The following is a 21,063-nucleotide window of genomic DNA, read 5'->3' on the forward strand; positions in this document are numbered from 1 at the left end:
GCCTGAGGTCCCATATTTTATACTCAAGGACATATCCTTTTCTCTGTAACAGCTGCTCTCCCTCACAGATTTTCCTTCCTCATGCTAAACCATCCCCCCACCAACCTCCCATCTCAAATCCTCCTCCTCCTTCACCACTTTTGATCCTGCTGACCATCCCCAAGTGCCCCAGTCTACAGCTCCTCAGTCTCAGCAGCCCTAGAGTCCATCACTCTACCCATCAAATCCCATTTCCACCATTCTATCTCATACTTGCTCTGGAGCAAGTCTTTGGTTCTCTTCCTCCCAGCACTCTGGCACTAGCCTTAAGTGCCACCTTCGGGGGATTGCTGGTGCCAAATCTGGCTTCATGGCCAGGGCCAAGTGAATACCCTCCACTGGCAGGACCCTACCCTCCAAGTCCGAGTGGATGGTGCCCATAATAGGGACCCACAATGGAACTATCAGGAAAACAGACAGGTCGCAGGTTTTGAGACCACATGGTTCTCTGCCTGATAGAAGGACTAAGAAAGACAGCCCACAAAGCAGTTAATTATTAAAAATTATCAGAGGTCACCCAGAAAAGACATGAAAATCTGGTAGTCTTCCTCTCTCGCCTTATATAGGCCATGAGAAAATACATCAACCTTGACTCTATAGGCCCAGAAGGAACCAAACCCCCCAAAGAGACCTCATAAACATGACCTTTAGGGTTTTTAATAATAGAGACAAGGAGACCCAATCCAAAAACAAAGACGAGATCAAACCAAGCCTGAGGCACAGACAAAGGCCTTTCAGCCCCTACTCACCACTCTCATAAACCCCAAATAAAGTGCCAGTCCTCCAACCAAGGGTAAGTCAGGGGGCAAGCCGCCTCTGGGCCCTGCTTCAGATGCAACAAGAAAGTACACAGGACCAAGTCCTGCCCAAACCCAAGACCCCTGCCTCGGCCCTGGCCAAGGTGCGGGAGGGAAGGCCACTAGAAATCAGACAGTAGTCCGGCCTCTCCAGGTCAGACCTCAGCAAGGCCACCCCCTGAATCCGGTTTGGAGCTCCCAGACCTTCTGGGACTAGCTACCGAAGACTGAAGCTGCCCAGGCCCTGAGAGGGCCCCACAGACTTATATCACCAGGACAGAGCCTCAGGTAACGATTGTGGTGGCAGCTAAGCTTGTCTCCTTTTTAATTGACAATGGGGACACTTATTCTGCCCTCTCTGAATTTGCTTGGACCCTTGTCCCCTCCTCAGTCATCTCTATTATGGTGTTTGGTGGAGCAGTTTCACAGTCATTATAGCTACCTCACCTCTACACGGCATCTTTCTAAATACCCCCTTATCCACTCTTCTTGCCCAACAGGAGTGGTACATGCATCCCCTTGTAAAACCCAGTTATTTTAAATGACAGTCACCTACTTCAGTTTCACTCTCATCCCATAAATCTGTGCCATTCCTTAGACTATAAACACCTTATCTCCTCCATGACTGTCTCTTCTCTAAACAAGAAATACTCTCCTTTCTCAGACTCACTAGATGCTCTCCCCTCTGTGCTCCCCACTTCAGTCTTCTCAGAAAACTCCTCTATAACAGGACATGGTGAGGAGACTCTTCACTGAGCCTTTAAATCCCAAGGCCAGCTCTGAAAACTGCTCTGACCTCAGCGCCTTTTCACACCCCAACCCCCCTTTCCAAAGAACAACTTTCTTCCCTGCAAAACTGCAAACACTTAGTTAACAGTCTGGCTACTATCAGAAGCTGAACTCATTATCACCAAACCTTAGCATGTTATATTTAAGGAAAAATGTGGCAGTTTTAAATCAAAGTGGCTAGAGGCCTGGGAGAAGGCTGCTGGCCTGCTCCCTCCTCCCCCTGACTTTCCTCCAGTTTCATATGCCTATACATAATTTTCCAAAGTTTCGACAACTTAAAAGCTTTAGAGCATTGCTGGATTAAATGATAAACAACTAAATATTTCAATAAGTTTTAAGTTCACCTGCTTTTAACTTTTATTACAGAAATCTATAAAATAAACTTAGAACTGTTAATGTAATGTCTTGTACTTTATTAAAGGTATATTTATGTTCATAAATGTTAATTTAAGAAATGCTGGTTGTTTATTTTTTGTTATCATTGAAAAATTACAGTTTAAATATTGTATGGTCTAATAATATAGGACGCAAGGCATGGACATGCCTTTTTAAAGGAAAAAGAAAGTGAGTTATATAAGGTTAATTCATCTGCTCCCGGATCGCTGAAATGTCTCAGGTGACTGCCAGCCAGCTCCTGCTCCATCCCTACACTGGGCTGCCCTCCAATCCGCCTCTGCCTGACCCTGGCCTTTAACATTCTTTGCACATGGTCAGCAGGAAGTAGCCAGAAGGATCGAGGTGCCCCCTATCACCAAAAGGCCAGGGAGGCAGGGGGGAAGCCCAGAGCCGATGAAAGCATCTGCAAAGCCCCTGAATCCTGCCCAGACTGTCAATTTTTTAAAAATATAATCGAAGAGTCTGGAATATAAGGTTCTCCCTCCTCCCAACTGGTGGGCGGAGTTATGACATTATTGGCATCTGTCACAGAGACATCTCCAAGACATTGAGCCATCAATCAGCATGTGCCGAAGTGTCCTGGAGCCCACCCCTTCCTGTTCTGCCCTGGGTCCAACCCTCTCCTGTTCCTCGCCTTAAAAAGACCCCCAGACCAGCCACGTGCTACTGATCCTCCATGTCCAGGTGGCAGCCCTGCTGGGTCCATCCCCTCTCCCCACTCCTTCAATTCTGATTTCTCTACCTCTGTAATGAGTCCCGTTCATTACTGGGGAATAAACTTTACTTTAAAACTCCTTGGTGGTCAGTTTCCTGTGCCTCAAACCTTACAAGTTAAAGTTTTAAGAGTGTTTATGAAAGTTGTAAAAAGTTTCATGAAAGCTATAAAAGGTTTTGTAGGAAAAATGTTAAAAGGAAGTCATGTATATGATACAGGACAGCAAGCCAAAACAAGCAGAATAAGGAAACTGAAATAATAAAACAGAAGTCCATAGCCATCTAGCTAATCCTATCTTCTTAAACTAAGGACATCTAAAAGTAAATAATTTAAGAATACACCTCATTTTGGTATATTAGTCTACCACCCTCCAAAGTAATGTCTCTTTCCTTCCATCGGTCATTTGTCATAATTTTTATTGTTCTAGCTTTTGCCCCAGTAATACTACAATGTATAAAACACTGTCTCCATCAGATTACAAGTCCTACTTGTACTCAGGAAATACCACTCCTAGATACCATCAAAACCTCCTTTTGTGCCCAGACCTCATTGTCCCCTTAACCTCCAGAACAAGAACAATGGGCCAGGTACAGGTGTAAAAACTCATCAGGGTGGAAAGCTCCAGATTCCTAGAAAAGGACAAAACTGGGGTAAAACAAAAACTTTGCCCCCAGGGTAACCTACCCTCCCATTAGCCTTCCTGGAGAAAAATAACCCCTCTCGAATTTCAGCCAAATGACTAGTCTTATCTAATAAAAGAGTAATATGCAAATTAACTACCACTTTGCTACACCCAGAAGCCACACCCACCAGCCAATCAGGAGCAACTATGCAAATTAACCCAACCAAGATGGCTTCGGCTGTAGAGGGAGTAGGAGGGAGGTGTGAGTTTCCCCTGCGATGGAGGAAGCCAAGCTTTACACCTGCCTTGGCTGGCTCAGGCCTGCATTCCAGGCTACAAAGTTTCAATTATAGAAGATAAATGAATCCCAACAAAAATGGTGGCAGCCATGAAGGTGGAGAGAGCAGGAGGCTAGGGTTGCCCCAGGTGATGGAGGAAGCCAAGCTTCTGCACACCCTAGTAGGCCCAGGCCTCCACATAAGGCTACAAAGTTTCAATTATAGAAAAATAAATTCCAACAGAAATTGCTGCCACCTTGAAGTGAGCAGAAGGCTTGATTCTACTCCAGGCTACAAAATTTCAATTGTAGAAGATAAATAAATCCCAGATACCAGGGCCTCCACTTGGGTCAGCAGGGGGTGTGGGTGGCCTGAAAACCACCACAGGCCCCTCTCCCAGGCCGCCCCATGCCCAAAGGGGATCCCCACCCTGATCCAGGACAACCTTCAGGGCAAACCAGCTAGCCCCCACCTGTGCACCAGGCCTCTATTCTGTCTAATAAAAGAGTAATATGCAGATTGACCATCACTCCAACACACAAGATGGCTGTCCCATGTGGTCAAAGATCCTTCCCCAATTTGGACACAAGATGGCCACCACAAGATGGCCAGCAGGGGAGGGCTTTTGGGAGGGACCAGGCCTATAAGGGAGGGCAGTTGAGGGTGATCAAGTCTGTAGGGGAGGGCAGTTAGGTGCGACCAGGCTGGCAGAGGAGGGAAGTTGGGGGGGACCAGGCCTGCAGGGGATGGCAGGGGCAAACAGGCTGGCAGGGGTGCAGTCAGACATCAATCAGACTGGCAGGGCAGTGGTTAGGAGGTGATCAGGCTGTCAGGCAGAAGTAATAAGGTGCAATCAGGAAGGCAGGCAGAAGAGCAGTTGAGAGCCAGCAGTCCTGGATTGTGAGAGGGATGTCCAACTGCCCTTTTAGGCTGAATCCCAGTGGTGGGATCAGACTTAAATGGGCAGTTGAACATCCCTTGAGGGGTCCCAGATTGGAGAGGGTGCAGGATGGGCTGAGGTTTCCCCCCCCCCCCCCCAAACTCCCATGCAAGAATTTCATGCACCGGGCCTTTAGTAAATTGTACACCTAAACTTTCACATTCCTGCAGATTGTTAGTGACAACATTCCCCCAATTGGAACAGACTATCCCATGTGAACAGTGCAAGATATTTTTGAATTCATTATAGACCTCTGGCCCTAGGACAATTTACAGGATTTCTCTCCAGATCACATCTCCTTGGTTACCTTCATAGTACTCTTATATCCCTAAAATGGTCCCCCTAAATTGGTCACCATCTTGTAATCCAGTGATTGCCAACATTTCAGATCTCATGGACCACCAGTGGTCCGCAGACCACCGGTTGTCAACCACTGCAGTAGACCTGTGGTCTGCAAACTGCGGCTCATGAGCCACATGTGGCTCTTTGGCCCCTTAAGTGTGGCTCTTCCACAAAATACCATGGTCTGGGTGAGTCTATTTTGAAGAAGTGGCGTTAAAAGAAATTTAAGTTTAATAAATTTGGCTCTCAAAAGAAATTTCAATCATTGTACTATTGATATTTGGCTCTGTTGACTAATGAGTTTGCCGACCACTGCCCTAGACTATCTTTCAGCCAAAGAGGGAGGGGTTTGTTTAATTGCTAACACCCCTGTTGTTTTTATCTAAACTCTACAGATCAAAGAGAGGAAAGATCACACACATTCTACAAAATATTCAATGGCTCAGGGAAATCAGTTAGGAAAGCATAGTCAGTATGGTCTAGTCTATAAGCAGCTCTGCCCAAATTAACCTGGCTTTTATCCCTTTTGTTCCCCCTAACACCATTTCTCCTCCTTGGGCCCTGCATTTTAAAATTAGTTACCAAGTTTATACAATCAAAATTACAAGTTCTAATTAACCAGACAGTGGTACAGTTTTCCTTACCCAGGTAAAGGGACCCTACAGGCCTATATCCCAGGAAATAATCTGAATTTACTCCTTAGGCATCCACGACACCTCCTCCCATGCAAGAAGCAGACAAAGAGAAATGGCGACCCATCCCCCTTCTTTTCCTTTATATGTACCCATTACAAAGGGAATGAAAGGGTTAATCAAGAAATAGGGCTCTAACTTAGCAGAAACTAAGTTTGTTCTGCAAGCCTAAGCTTTGCAAAAACAGCCCAGATACGTGCAATCTCCCAAAACATCTAAAAAACCTTCCTCCCCCATTCGGGGCTGACTTCTCTCTTGAATTCAACCCATCTGCACCCAGACACCTTAAATAAATATCATTTTGACTACATTAAGCATTGAGTCGGTTCTGTGAAAATTTGGCCCAACTCGGAACCCTTCAGTGTTATATTAGGCTACTTCAAAGCATAAGAAGACAGTCATAATATAAAAATAAAGGGCCCTAGAACATCAGCCTGCAGGCCCCAAGTTTGATTCTGGGCACATACCCGGGTTGCAGGCTGGATTCCCAGTAGGGAAAGTGCAGGGGGCAGACAAAAAATGATTCTCTCTCATCATTAATGTTTCTTGCTCTCTTCCTCTTTGAAATCAATAAAAATATATTTAAAATAAAAATAAAGGAATAAAGCTGACTGTGAAATAAAATGTACAGTATGGCTCAGTTTTGCTATAAAACATGCATAAAAAATAAGAATAGAGGATATATACCTCAATTTATAATGATGGTCACCTGCGAGTGATAGAAATTGGGTTGATATTAATTTTGCTTATTTACAAGTCTTAATTTTTCTACAACAAACATTAGTTTTATATTAGAAAAACAACATTAGTTTTATATTAGAAAAACAACATTGTATGCCTAAGTGACCGTCAGACCATTCAACTGTCCTACCGGTAGGTATGATGCGCAATGACCACCAGGGGGCAGATGTTTAACGCAGGAGCTACCAAGCTGCAGTGACTTGGCAGCTGCAGTTCTTGGATGACACACTGGGAACCAGAGAAGAGGGAGTCCAATTCCAAGATGTGTCACCCGAGAACCACCTTCTCCCAATCCAGGACCCCCTAAGGGGATGTCAGAGACCTGATTTCAGTCTGACCCCCACAGGCCAGGCCAAGGGACCCCACCTATGCATAAATTCATGCATTCGGCCTCTAGTCTGAAAATAAAACACCCAAGTCTACCATTTCTTTATCTGTGACTCCGTACTATCAGGTAAACTGTGTGATAAAGGTAGGAGTCGTTTCGGCTGTTGGCTTAGTTGGTTTAATCCTCCTACGTACTATATGACTCGAAAAGACCTCAATACTATCCCCCGTTCTCTATTCTTTCTTTCTGTCTTTTCTGCTCCTTCTTCTCATGTCTCCTCTTTCCTTCTTCTATCTTCCTCCTTCTCTTTCTCCTCCTCCTCTCCTCATCCCTCACTCTCCTCCTTCCTCTCCTCCTCCTCCTCCTCCTCCTCCTCCTCCTCCTCCTCCTCCCTCTCTTTCTCCTTCTCCTCCTCCTCCTCCTCCTCCTCCTCCGTCTTCTTCTTTTTTAATATATTTTATTGATTTTCCACAGAGAGGAAGGGAGAGAGATAGAGAGCTAGAAACGCCTAGAAACGCCGATGAGAGAGAAACATCGACCAGCCGCCTCCTGCACACCCCCCACCAGGGATGTGCCCGCAACCAAGGTACATGCCCTTGACCAGAATCGAACCTGGGACCTTCCAGTCCACAGACCGATGATCTATCCACTGAGCCAAACCGATTTCGGCGTGATCCCCCCTTCTTAAACTATGATTCTATCTTGTTCATGCCTTTGTTGCCATGGATTTTGCATGCTGTTCTAGTTATTAAATGGATGTCTGTCTTCTCTCCCAGATTTTAGTTCCCTGAGGACAGGGCTGTGCTTTATTAATCTGTGACCTTTAGGGGTTGGTGTAAAACCAGTGCTTAATACACATTTATGGGATGAATCATTTAAAGGGGAGATAAGTACCTCAAGTACTAAAGGATCAAAACTGCCACTGAGGTGGTAAACCCAGATGTGAAAGTTAACAGTGTTGCTGGTGCTGGAGGGTAATTTAAGAAATCTACTCTGTCATACTCTGATAGTGAGTTTCAACGGAGTCCCTGGAGCAATAGTGCATCATTGAAACAAATAGGGAAGTTAGTTTTGTAGAGAAAAATAAAGATTCCTTTTCAGATAGACACGTTCTGAGGTGACAGGGGAGAACTTAAGACCAATCAAAGGGGTGCTTGAAGCAGCTGAGTGAGCTGTTGCATGAAAGGAAGTATGTGTGAGGGAGAAACAAAGGCAGGTGGGCTGGGTGGAGGGCAGCTGACATTAGCATGGGGGTGGAAGTGCACCAAGGAGAGAAGGTGGCCATTGTGACAGAGACAGGAAGAGAAGCAGCAGTACAAGGCAGAGCCACACAAGGCTGCCCAGAAGCAGAAAGAAAAAATCACATGGCCAGATACTGCTGCAGAGAACCCTAGGTGGACAGAGAATGGGGGTCAGATTTGGCTGTTAGAAGTCACTGGTCACATCAGTCCTTTCCCCTGGAGCTAGGCTTAGTGAGAGTGCCCCCAGTGCCCAGGACAGTGATATCAACAGAGGAGGGGGAGAGGAAAGAGGGGGAGCACTTACAGAAATGCACAGGGAGTCCTTCCTGCTTGTCTGTGTTGTCCACCTGCATTCAGTTGAAGCCTTTTAATGTGGTGGCAGAAAGTGAAAAAGAAACTGAACAGCAAGAGCTCCATGTCAGTTTGGACACATATCCTTATATCATGAAAAGTGAAAATATTTTTCATAAAGTTTTCATCCCGAATCTCATAAAAACAGTGCAGCAAATGCCAAGAATATGGGTCTAGGTTCAGATGCTTCTCAAGGACCTCACTCTTGGCCAACTGCAGCAGATAGGAATGCCGCTCCCGAGACAGGCTGCATTTGAAGATGCTCTCCATCTCTCTCATCCCCTGATCACTCAGAAGGCCAAACAGGAAACATGTGGTTGGTTCCCCAAAAAGGTCATCCTTGTCATATACATCTGTCAAGTCTGTTATAATTTTGATGTTATTAAAGCAATCACTTTTCAGCACTCTATCACCTAACGCATAGAACATTGCTGCAAAGAACTCCTGGAAGCACAGATGAATGAAGCTGTAGCTCCGAGGGGTGGAGTGCTCTTGAAGAACACCCGTGTTTAAGAGAGTAGAGATGTTGGCCTCATCTAACTCATGTTTCCTGAAGTCCTCTGGGTTGAATAGAGTGTTTCCTTGCCATATGCCTTCAGCAGCCAAAGAGCAGAGGCCCCTCAGTTTAGTCCCAAGGGACTGAGCCTGGAGAACGTGGAAAAAGTAGTGCAGACAGAGGGCTGTGGTGGTCTGGGAGGTCAGTGAGAGTGGTTTCTCCTGCTCCATCTGCTGCTTTAGGCAAGTGCAGACCAGCCAGGACACCAAGGGCATGAGACACATGGTCAAGAGAGCCGGGTTGGATTCAACCAAGGTGAAGGCTTTAATTGCTTGGCTCTGATCTGTGAAATATTGGAAGAAATACTCCTTCCTGGCTGACTCAGAGAATCCTAGGACCTCCACCCAGCAAGGATGCTTTAAGGAAGTTTTGAGCCTCTGCAGAGCTGTGCTCCGAGCTGTGATAAGCAGGGAAGCCTTGGGAAGTATGATTTTCTTCAGCAAACTGCCCAGCAGTGTGTGAACCTGCTGCTGCTGGTTCCAGTGTGGACAGAGCTCAGAACTCTGCTCCTTCAAGTCCCATTTTGGTTCACCTAAGTTATCAAGAATGAAGAGCAGCTGCTCTGGCTGAGATAGGATCTGCCCAATGGGAGGAGCATCAGGAGCAGTCCAATCTTTTGTGATGAACTCAGCAAAACTCATTGTCTTGGACTGGGCCAGCTCTCTGCAGTTGAAGTAGAAGACATGCTTGAAGTGGTCCCTGAAGAGCCAGCCTTCCTCCCAGGCTCTCCTCACCTGCCTGGCCAGGGTTGACTTACCGATTCCAGCAGCCCCATGTACCACGACAGTGGGAGGCTCCTCCTGGGTACTCAGGCCTGGGCCAAATAAGTCTCCAATCTCCATCAAATGTCCTTGTTCATCTATCACCTCGTGATTCCTTCTTCTCCTGAGCAGAAAGTCATGTCCTCTGGGTTGAGATCTGCGTAGAAGTAGCAGCTGTGTGAATTTTTGGGGCAAATATTCATTTCTCCATGACTGAGTGGGGCAGGAACTCTCTTTCCTTTGGTTCTGGTATTTTTCTTTGATTCCTATAGAAAGGAGAGAAAGATGAAACATTTGTTTAATTGTTTCTCCATTTATTCCTCAATTGTTTTTTGAACTCACTTGAAGCTATACACTGCTGGTTGATGATACGGTATATTCTTTTCAGATCATAGAGAAAATATGGGTTTTGGGGGGAAGATCCCTGCTCAAGTTTTGACTTGAGCAAATCATTCTCATAGTGTAATGTTTCTTCCTTCTTCAAATATTAATCATTGGCTAACACTGCCAGACACTGATTTAGTGGTTTGGGATAAAGAGTAAACAAACTGCCACAGCTGTTTGCTCTCATTATTTCTATGACCTGAGTTATTAGCCCCACTGAGCTTACAATTTTTTATTAATAAATTGTAAGTGGTCATGGTTGAGTGAAGAAGATAATGGATGGTGAAACAGAGACTATTGATTTCTGAAAGTACTCTCTTTGCACCCACTACTAAGTATATGCCAAGGATAATCTTCTACAATCACCTCAGGTTATTCATCTGAGGGCTCTCTCCAAGGCAATGAGTGTGACAGGCCAGAAGCCCCAGGGAATTAAAGCTCCAGGATGAGTGCTTAACCCCTGACAGAGGCAGTTCCCTGTCACCCAGCAGAAACATCTCTGACGTGTGTTCTCCACCATCTCCTGAAGATCCCTAGTACATTGAACCTCAGTTGCTCCACAAGGCAGGTTTCATTGGTTTCCTCCTTTTCTTTCAAATTCTCTTTCCTATTGGTGCTTCTAGGAAACCAGTTCCTGAATAAACCACCTGCTCTCTAATTTAGTGTCAGGGTCTGATTCTGTGGTAAGCCAGGTTATAATACAGATTCATATTATAATAAAATCATCAAAAATGAAAGACAATGAGAATATGAAATCAGCAAGAAAATGATTTATCACATACAAGGGGACTCCCTCAAAACTATGAGCAATTTTCAGCAGAAACTTCACAGTTCAGGAGACAGTAGATGATATATTCAAAATACTGAAAGAAAAATAATCAAGAATAATTTACTGAGCAAAGGTTCAGAAATGAAAGAGCTATAAAGGTATTCCCAGGTAAACAAAAGCTGAGGGAGGTCAACACCACTCGAGCTGACTCACAACAAATGCAAAAAGGCATTCTCTAAGGCAAGCTGAAATAAAGAATGCTACTTGGTAACATGAAAACACGTGAAAGAAAACATCTCGTTGGTAAAGGTAAATATATAGTCAAATTCAGAATATGCTGTACGGTAATGATGGTGTGAAATAACTCTAGTAGAGTGGTTAGAAGACAGAAGTATTGGCCAATGCTGTGGGGCTGGAGCTGGTGAAAGGGGCGTGGAAGCACTAGCACAGGACAGTAAAGTTGGCCTTACAAACTCTTCAGGGTATGCAATGGGTTATTGGATGCTGATCAGGCACCTGACTTTAGCATTGTAACAGCTTCAGAGACCATGTGAGAATGTGAGTGGAGTCAGCCCTATCGCTTTAGATAGTTCAGAGTTTATATGTTCCTTGTGTACAAGTGATTTCCCAGATTATAGTTCTCTGCCTATGCTTTTTCTTCTTGTCTGCCCCCTCCCCTAGTTTTTTTTAAATTTCACAATTATGTATCGATATTTAATTCTCAAAGTAATATGTATCTGTGTTCATTTGTGGACACTAGTACAAATGATTAAAGAAAACACCTGATCTTGGGGAAGAGTAGCTAATAACATTTAACTCACATAAACACACACAAATATACACACCCATCTATATGTATGTGTGTGTGTATATTGTATATATTTATGTATATATGTATGTATAAATTTTCTTTATGGGTGTTTCAATGTGTACAAAAATATGTGATTGGTAATAGACATAGAATGTTTATGAAGGAATTGCATTATTTTCTCTTTAATTTGAACTTCTTTATTTAACTATACAGTCTTGAGATGACACATTTCTACAGTTGAAGAAGGGGTTTTGATACCTCCTAACCTGCATGCTCAGTCTCTGGCTATTGTAATAAAAAATTTTATGACAAGACTATGCATGATTATCTTTGGTAAACTCTGACTCAATAATGAGATAGCAATGACTGAGCCATTACCGAATACTCTGTGCCTGAAGGGAGGAGTTTAAAACATTTATTAGTTATACTAGTGGCCCTATGCATGAATCTGTGCATGAGTGGCTTGCTACTGCTTGCCTCAGCTGGCCACCCAGCCCACCACCACTCCTAGCTCTCTCCTTCACTGTAGCTTGCTGCCCCGCCCTCCTGTAGCTCTCCACCCACTGCTGATTGGTCATTATGCAACATGGTTGAACGACCATTTGCATATTACCTCTTTATTATATAGAATGTGTTATTTTCTGTTGCAATATTTTAATTATATTGAAATAATAAATTTATTGAATGAAACTCCAAAAGGAAACAAGAACAAAAGTATTAAAAATAACTCATGCAAAACACACACACACACACACACACAACTCATGCAGATTAAAATAATTTGGTAATGGATACACAATATAAAAGATGAAAATTATGACAACAATGGGGGAGTAAAAGAGTAGAATTTTTACAAGTGATTGAAATTAAGTTGTTATGAGTTTGAATACACTGTAATAATTATGAGATATTTTGTGTACATCTCATGGTACATACAAAGACAACCCCCTAGCAGATACATAAGTGAGAAAGGAATCATAGCATACCACTATAGAAACTCATCAAATCACACAGCAAGAGAGGAAGAAAGAATAAAAGCAGTATATAACAGCTACAGAATCAATGGATAAATACTTCCCTATCAATAATTACTCTGAATAAAAAGCATTACCTTCTCTAATCACAAGATAGAGTAGCTGAATGAATAAAAAATAAAAACAAAGCACAATAAAACCCAAGACCTAACTATATTCTGCTTACAAGAGACTCTCTTTGCTTTTATTTATTTTTTCTTATTTATTTATTTATTTATTTATTTATTTATTTATTTTTATTTTAAATGTTCTTTTTAAAAAATATATTTTATTGATTTTTTACAGAGAGGAAGAGAGAGGGATAGAGAGTTAGAAATATCGATGAGAGAGAATCATCGACCAGCTGCCTCTTGCATACCCCCCACTGGGGATGTGCCCACAACCAAGGTGCATGCCCTTGACCGGAATCGAACCTGGGACCCTTCGGGCTGATGCTCCATCCACTGAGCCAAACCTGCTTTGGCGATTTTTTTCCTTTTTTATTAAGGTATTATATGTGTACATATCTTACCATTGTCCCCCCACTCCCGCATATGCCCTCACCCCCCAGAGTTTTGCGTCCATTGGTTCTGCTTAAATGCATGCATACAAGTCCTTCAGTTGATCTCTTATCTTTCGCATATCTCCCTAACCTTCCCGTTGTAATTTGACAGTCTGTTTGTTGCTTTACTGTCTATGTGTCTATCTTTTTGTTCATCAGTTTGTAATGTTCTTTATTATCCATAAATGAGTGAGTTCATGTGGTGTTTTTCTTTCATTGACTGGCTTATTTCACTCAGCATGATGTTCTCCAATTCCATCCAGGTTGCTGCAAATGATAAGAATTCCTTCTTTTTAATGGCAGCATAGTATTCTATTGTGTAGATGTACCATATTTTTCTGATCCAGTCATCTGCTGATGGGTACCTAGGCTGTTTCCAAATCTTAGCTATTATAAACTGTGCTGCTTTGAACATAGGGGGTGCATATATTCTTTCTGATTGGTGTTTCTAGTTTCTCAGGATGTATTTCTAGGAGTGGGATTACTAGGTCAAATGGGAGTTCCATTTTCAGTTTTTTGAGGATACTCCATACTGTTCTCCACAGTGGTTGCACCAGTCTGCATTCCCACCAGCTGTGCACGAGAGTTCCTTTTTCTCTGCATCATTGCCAACACTTGTCGTTTGTTGATTTGTTGATGATAGCCATTCTGACAGATGTGAGGTAGTAGCACATTGTCTTTTAGATTTGCATCTCTTGGATAATTAGTGACTTTGAGCATGTTTTCATGTGTCTCTTGGCTTTCCTTCTGTCTTCTTTTGAAAAGAATTTATTTAGGTCTGTTGCTCATTTTTTTTTTTTTTACTGGATCATTTATCTTAATTTTATTAAGTTGTATAAGCTGCCTGTAGATGTTGGAGATTAAACTTTTATCATTGATAACATTTGCAAATATGTTCTCCCATACAGTGGGCTTTCTTGTTGTTTTGTTGATGGTTTCTTTTGCTGTGCAAAAGCTTTTTATTTTGATGTAGTCCCATTTGTTTATTTTCTCTTTAGCTTCCATTGCGCTAGGGGCAGTATCAGTGAAGAAGTTCTTTTGGCATATGTCTGAGATTTTGCTGCTGTGGATTCCTCTAGTATTTTTATGGTTTCCCATCTTATGTTTAAATCCTGTATCCATTTTGAGTTTATTTTTGTGTATGGTGTAAGTTGGTGATCTAGTTTCATTCTTTTGCATGTATCTGTCTAATTTTCCCAACACCATTTATTGAAGAGACTGTGTTAACTCCACTGTATGTTCATGCCTCCTTTGTTAAATATTAATTGAGCATAGTGGTTTGGCTCGATATCCAGATTCTCTATTCTATTCCATTGATCTATATGTCTGTTCTTGTGCCAGTTCCATGCTATTTTGAGAACAGTGGCTTTGTAATACAGCTTGAAATCTGGTATTGAGATCCCTCCTACTTTATTCTTCTTTCTCAGGATTGCTGTGGTTATTCAGGTTCTTTTTTTTTTTATTTCAGATGAATTTTTGGAGAGTTCTTTCTAGGTCTGTGAAATATGCCATTGGTATTTTAATGGGCAGTGCATTGAACCTATAGATTGCTTTGGGTAGCATGGATTCTACCAATCCATGAACATGGTATGTTCTTCCATCTGTTTACATCTTCCTCTAACTCTTTTTTCAGTGTCCTGTAGTTTTCTACATATAGGTCTTTTACCTCCTTAGTTAAGTTTATCCCTAGCTATCTTAATGTTTTTGGTGTGATGGTAAATGGGATTACTTTTTTAGTCTCTGTTTCTGTAAGTTCACTATTGGTGTAAAGAAATGCCATAGACGTTTCCTAGTGGGAAGGAGATAAAAGCTCCAGACTGTGCTTAGCCCCAGTTCTAGACCAGACCCTGGGGATCCAAGCTCATACGGAGGGAATCTGGGCTGTAAGGCAGAAACTCAGGGGAGTGGCGAAAGGCAGAGCCCTGGAGTCACACACATTGTGTGCAGAGGACTGACTGTTGACTGTGCCGCTGGATTGCCCTAGTGGGAAGGAGACAAAAGCTCTGGGCTGCACTGAACCCCACTTCCAACTGCACTGAACCCCAGTTCCGGGCTCATTGGGGGAGAGACTAGATTGTCCGGTAGTGGGTGAAACTCGAGGGCACCTTTCTGTCAGAGGTGCTTGCAGCGAGTACCTAAGAACACTGAGGAACACCGAGACTCAGGAACCTCACAGGGCAGGGCTGACAGGAAGCCAAAGCTGTAGGCTCCACCCTGAAACTCTGCCCCATCCAAGCTGAGCACAGAGGCTTTTGAATAAGGCTGTCTCCTGGCATAGACACAGCTGATCCTCACAGCCAGTTAGCCTGGAGGTCAGTTCCTCCCGGTGATACCAACAACAATTAAGAATTAACTACAAAAGACTGTACACACAGTCCACAAAGGAGTGCACCAAGAGTGTCCACCTCAGATAACTGGGAGGCTGACCCACTGAATTATATAGGACACCTTAACACACAAAGCCACCCTATGAACTCAGGGAAGCAGCAAAAATGCCGAGACAAGGAAACAGATCACAAACGAAAGAAATGGAGGACAAAAAGTGACTGGATATAGAGTTTAAAACCACAGTTATAAGGTTTTTCAAGAATTTCCTAGAAAAGGACAATAAAATAAACAAGACCTATGAGGATATGAAAAGGGATCAACTAGAAATGAATACATTGTCTGAAATAAAAAATATTATACAGAGTCCAAAAAACAGAATGGAAGATCACAAGAATCAAGTCAAAGATTTGGAACACAAAGAACCAGAGGACACTCCTCCGCAGAAGCAAGAAGACAAGAGAATCCAGAAAGTTGAAGATAGTGTAAGAAACCTCTGCGACAACTTTAAGCAAACCAACATCAGAATTATGGGGGTACCAGAAGATGAGAGAGAGCAAGAAACCAAAAACATATTGAAAGAAATAGTGACAGAAAACTTCCCCCACCTGGAGAAAAAAATAGACTTACAAATCCAGGAAGCGCACAGAACCCCAAACAAAAGGAATCCAGAGGACTACACCAAGACACATCATAATTAAAATGCCAAGAGCAAAAGACAAAGAGAGAATATTAAATGCAGCAAGAGCAAAGCAGGTAGTTATCTATAAAGGAGCACCCATACGATTGTCAGCTGATTTCTCAACAGAAACCATGCAGGCCAGACAGGAATGGCAAGAAATATTCAAGGTGATGAATAACAAGAACCTACAGCCAAAAATACTCTACCCAGCAAAGCTATCACTTAGAATTGAAGGCCAGATAAAGAGCTTCACAAATAAAAAAAAGCTAAAGGAGTTCATCACCGCCAAACCAGAATTATATGAATTGCTGAAGGGGGTTCTTTAGGAAAAGGAAGAAAATAAAGATAAAGATTATGAACAACAAATATGTAACTATCTACAAGTGAATCTAAACCAAGGGAATTAAAAAATCTGATGAACAATATTAACTGTTGAATATAATAGAATCAGAGATATGGAAGGGGAGTGGATTGACGATTCTTGGGGAAAAGAGGAGTGGGAGGTGTGGGAAGAGACTGAACATAAACTGTGCACCTATAGACCAGGACAATGGTGGGTGGGGAAAGGGTAGAGGGTGGGGTGAGAACCTGGTGGAGGGGAGAAAAATGAGGAACATTTGTAACAATATGAATAAAGATTTATTTAAAAAAAAAAAGAAATGCCATAGATTATGGCAATTTCGTATCCTGCTACATTGCCCAATTCATTTATTAAGTCTATTAGTTTTTTGATGGAGTCTTTTGTTTTTTTAATGTCATTTTATTTTATGACAATATCATGTCATCTGCAAATAAGAACAGCTTTACTTCTTTTCCAATTTGGATGCCTTTTATTTCTTCTTTTTGTCTAATTTCAATGTCTAATACTTCGAGTACTATGTCAAACAGGAGCAGTGAGAGTGGCATCCCTGTCTCATTCCTGTTCTTAGAGGAAATGGTTTTAGTTTTTGCCCAGTGAGTATGATGTTTGCTGTGAATTTATCATATATAGTTTATTATGTTGAGGTATGATCCTTCTATTCCCACCTTTTTGAGTTTTTATCAGAAAAGGGTGTTGGATTTTGTCAAATGCTTTTTCTGCATCAATTGATATGACTATGTGATTTTTATCTCTCAATTTGTTTATGTGATGTATCACATTTATTGATTTTTGGATATAATACCATCCTTGCATTCCCAGGATAAATCCTACTTGGTCATAGTGTATGATCTTTCTGATGTACTGCTGGAGGCGATTTTGCTAGAATTTTGTTGAGGATTTTGGCATCTATGTTCATGAGGGATATTGGCCTGTAATGCTCTTTCATTGAGTTGTCTTTATCTGGTTTTGGTATTAGGGTGATGCTGGCTTCATAGAAGGATTTGGGAAGTGTTCCTTCCTCTTGAATTTTTTCAATAGTCTGAGGAGGATATGTTTCCTTAATGTTTGGTAAAACTCTCTTGTGAAGCCATCTGGCCCTGGGCTTTTATTTGCCAGAAGCTTTTTGATGACTGCTCCAATTTCTTTCATAGTTATTGGCCTATTGAGCTGTTTAGATTCTCCCTGGTTGAGTTTTGAAAGGTTATATTTTTCTAGGAATATGTCCATTTCCTCCATGTTGTCCAGTTTGTTGGAATAGAGTTGTTTGTAGTATTTTTTCACAATCCTTTGTATTTTGGCAGGTTCTGTTGTTATTTCACCTCTTTCATTTCTTATTTTGTTTATTTGGGTCCTCTCTCTTTGCTTCTTGGTGAGCCTGGCTAGAGGTTCATAAACCTTTGTTTATCCTTTCAAAGAACCAGCTGTTGTTTTTGTTGATCTTTTGTATTGTTTCTTTGGTCTCTATGTAGTTTATCTCCACTCTGATTTTTATTATTTCCTTCCTTCTGCTTACACTGGGATTTTCTTGTTGCTCTTTTTCTAACTCTTTGAGTTGTAGGGTTAGGAGATTTATTACCATTGTTTCTTGTTTTTTGCAGTGGCTTGTAGAGCTATGAACCTCCCCCTCAAGATTGATTTTGTTGTGTCCCATAGATTTTGGATTGTTGTGTTTTCATTGTCATTTGTTTCCATGATGTTTATTTATTTCTTCCTTGATTTCTCTGGTAACCCAGTAATTGTTTAATAGCATGCTGTTTAGTCTCCATGTGTTTGATTTCTTTGGATTGTTTTTTATTGTAGTTGATTTCCAGTTTTATGCCACTGTGATCTGATAAGATGCTTGATATGATTTCTATTTTTTTGAAAATTGAAGAGACTTTGCCTGTATCCCAACATGTGATCTATCTTTGAAAATGACTCATGTGCACTTGAGAAGAATGTATATTCTGTGACTTTGGGGTGAAATGTTCTGAAGATATCAATTAATTCCATATGGTCAAGTGTGTCAGTTAGGATTGATCTTTCTTTGCTGATTTTTTGTTTAGAGTATTTGTCCAATGGTGATATTGGGGTATTAAAGTCTCCTACTATGATTGTATTGCTGTTAATATCTCTCTAGAGATCCTCCAGGAGGTGGTTTTTTGTTTGTTTGTTTGTTTTTGTTTTTTAATGTATTTGGGTGCTTCTGTATTGGATGCATATATGTTTACCAGAGTTATTTCTTCTTGTTGGATTGCTCCCTTTAGTATTATGAAGTGGCTTTCCTTATCTCTTTTTATGTCCTTCATTCTGAGTTCTAATTTTTCAGATATAAGTATTGCTACCCCAGCTTTTTTGCATTTCCATTCGCCTGGAAAACCTTTTTTTTATCCTTTCACTCTCAGTCTGTGTGTGTCTTTTGTTTTGTTTTTTTGTAGGACAGGAGATATATGGGTATTGTTTTCTTATCCAATCCATTACCCTATGTCTTTTGAGTGGGGCATTTAATCTATTTATATTTAAAGTTATTATTGATAGGTACTTTTTTTTTTTTGTCTGTGAAGCTCCTGATTTCACCTTCAGTTTTGATTGATAGCCTTGATGGGTACAGTATTCTTGAATTTTGTCTCTTCCTTTGCATGAATTTGTATATTTCATTCCATTCCCTTCTGGCCTTATGAGTTTCTGTTGAGAAATCAGTTGCTAGTCTGATGGGGGTTCCTTTGTATGTAACTTTCTGTCTCTCTGCTGCTTTTAAGATTCTTATTTTGTCTTTGGTGTTTGTCAGTTTAATTATAATGTGCCTTGATGTCGGTCTTTTGTGATTCATTTTGCTTGGGACTCTGTGAGTTTCTTGGATTTGTGTGGGATTTTTCTTCCCTATATCAGGGAAGTTTTCTATCATTATTTCTTCAAACAGGTTTTCTATTCCTTGCTCAGTTTTCTTTCTACTGGAACTCCTATTATGTGAGTATTGTTTTGTTTCATATTGTCCCAAAGTTTTCTTAGGCTGTCCTGTTTTTTATTTATTTATTTTTTTCTAGAAGCTGCTCTACTTGGGTATTTTTTTTCCATCTTGTTTTCTAGCTCACTGATGCGGTCCTCTGCTTCTTCTAGTCTACTCTTAATGCGTTCTATTGACTTCTTTACAGTAGCGATGTCATTTTTCATTTCTTCTCGGTTCTTCTTCATTTTCTCTTGGTTCTTACTCATATTGTCAAATTTGTCTTCCATTATTTTTAGCCACTTTATGACCATTTCTCCGAACTTTTGCTCTGATAGGTTGCTTGCCTCTAATACGTTTCTTTCATTTTTCTGGTGATGCCTGCTTTTCTTTCATGGGCAGGCTGTTTCTTTGTCTCCCCATGGTCTCTCTTTTTAGGATGTCTGGTTAGGTAGTTCTCTCTATCATGAATTGATTTAAAGGCACAAAATACAACACAACCACGTACAACACACAAGGCACCACAGAAATATATTTGTGATATTAATAACCTCAAATAAAGGTGACTACCAGTGAAAGGCAAGTTAGGAGATAGTAGAGAAAGAAGAAGAGTAAAAAGAAAAGAAAAAAAGGAGTGTCAAAATGAAATGGGGAAAAGGGAGGAAAAAGTAAGATAGATAAGAACTAGAATAAGAGAGAAAAGGGGAACAAACTATACATGTATATCTGGGGAAAAAATTCCAATAGAACAACCACTAATCCAAGCAAATGCCAGTGACAAGTACCTGGAGATCAATACAAAAAATACCAACTATTGTAATACCAAGCGAGGTAAGGGAAAACAGAAGTAAAAAACAAAACAAAACAAAAACAAAGGAAATAAGAAACACCAAATAAACAAACAAAAAAGAATAAGCAAAACAATCTCACAAAAAAGCATACAAATTCAATATAATCAACATTCAAGCAATCAACACCAAAAGGACAGAAAGAAAAACAATTTTTAATAGTTTAGACAGTGAAGAGAGTGGTGGGTATGCACTTGGAGAAGGGGATTGGAAATTAGATATATAAGTAGGGTGAAATTTTAGCAGGGGGTAACAGAAAGAATAGGGAAAATCTAAAGCAGGAAAGGGTTAAGATAAATAGGACACCAAAAGGGGAAATGTTAGGGAGAGAGTGATGGCATAAGGATCGTGTTGAGATAGGGTAAAACAATGCTAAAGAAAAGGTGAAAATAGAAGGTAGAACACTAATCCCAAAGTAAAATAAAGAGAAAATAAAATTAAGCTTAAAAAAAAGAAAGAAAGAAGGAAAGAAAGAAAGAAAGGAAGGAAGGAAGGAAGGAAGGAAGGAAGGAAGGAAGGAAAGAAGGGAAGGAAGGAAGGAAGAAAGAAAGAAAAAAAGAAAGACAGAAGAAAGAAAGAAAGAAAGAAAGAAAGAAAGAAAGAAAGAAAGAAAGAAAGAAAGGGACAAAACCATGATGGCAGCATAGGTAAACAACTAATCTGCCACCTTGCACAACAATTTCAAAACTACAACTAAAAGACAAAACATCTATCACCCAGAACCACAGGAAAGCTTGATGAAAGAGAAAGGAACACAAGCACTGAAAAAGCTGAAAAGCCTAGGTATGGAGGCATGA

The 21,063-nt window shown here is 41.2% G+C and overlaps 1 protein-coding gene across 1 annotated transcript in view; it reads right to left on the reverse strand.

Moving 5' to 3' along the window:
• Positions 1 to 21,063, reverse strand: part of LOC118727048 (NACHT, LRR and PYD domains-containing protein 1) — a 61,853-nt gene that overhangs the window by 33,611 nt on the left and 7,179 nt on the right. The window contains exon 3 of the mRNA XM_045586686.1: positions 8,225 to 9,854. Within this exon, the coding sequence (XP_045442642.1) occupies positions 8,225 to 9,854 (1,630 nt within the window). The remainder of the gene's footprint in view (positions 1 to 8,224; positions 9,855 to 21,063) is intronic.

This window comes from Pipistrellus kuhlii, unplaced genomic scaffold (genome assembly GCF_014108245.1).
Source record: "Pipistrellus kuhlii isolate mPipKuh1 unplaced genomic scaffold, mPipKuh1.p scaffold_m20_p_23, whole genome shotgun sequence".
Classification (NCBI taxonomy): domain Eukaryota; kingdom Metazoa; phylum Chordata; class Mammalia; order Chiroptera; family Vespertilionidae; genus Pipistrellus; species Pipistrellus kuhlii.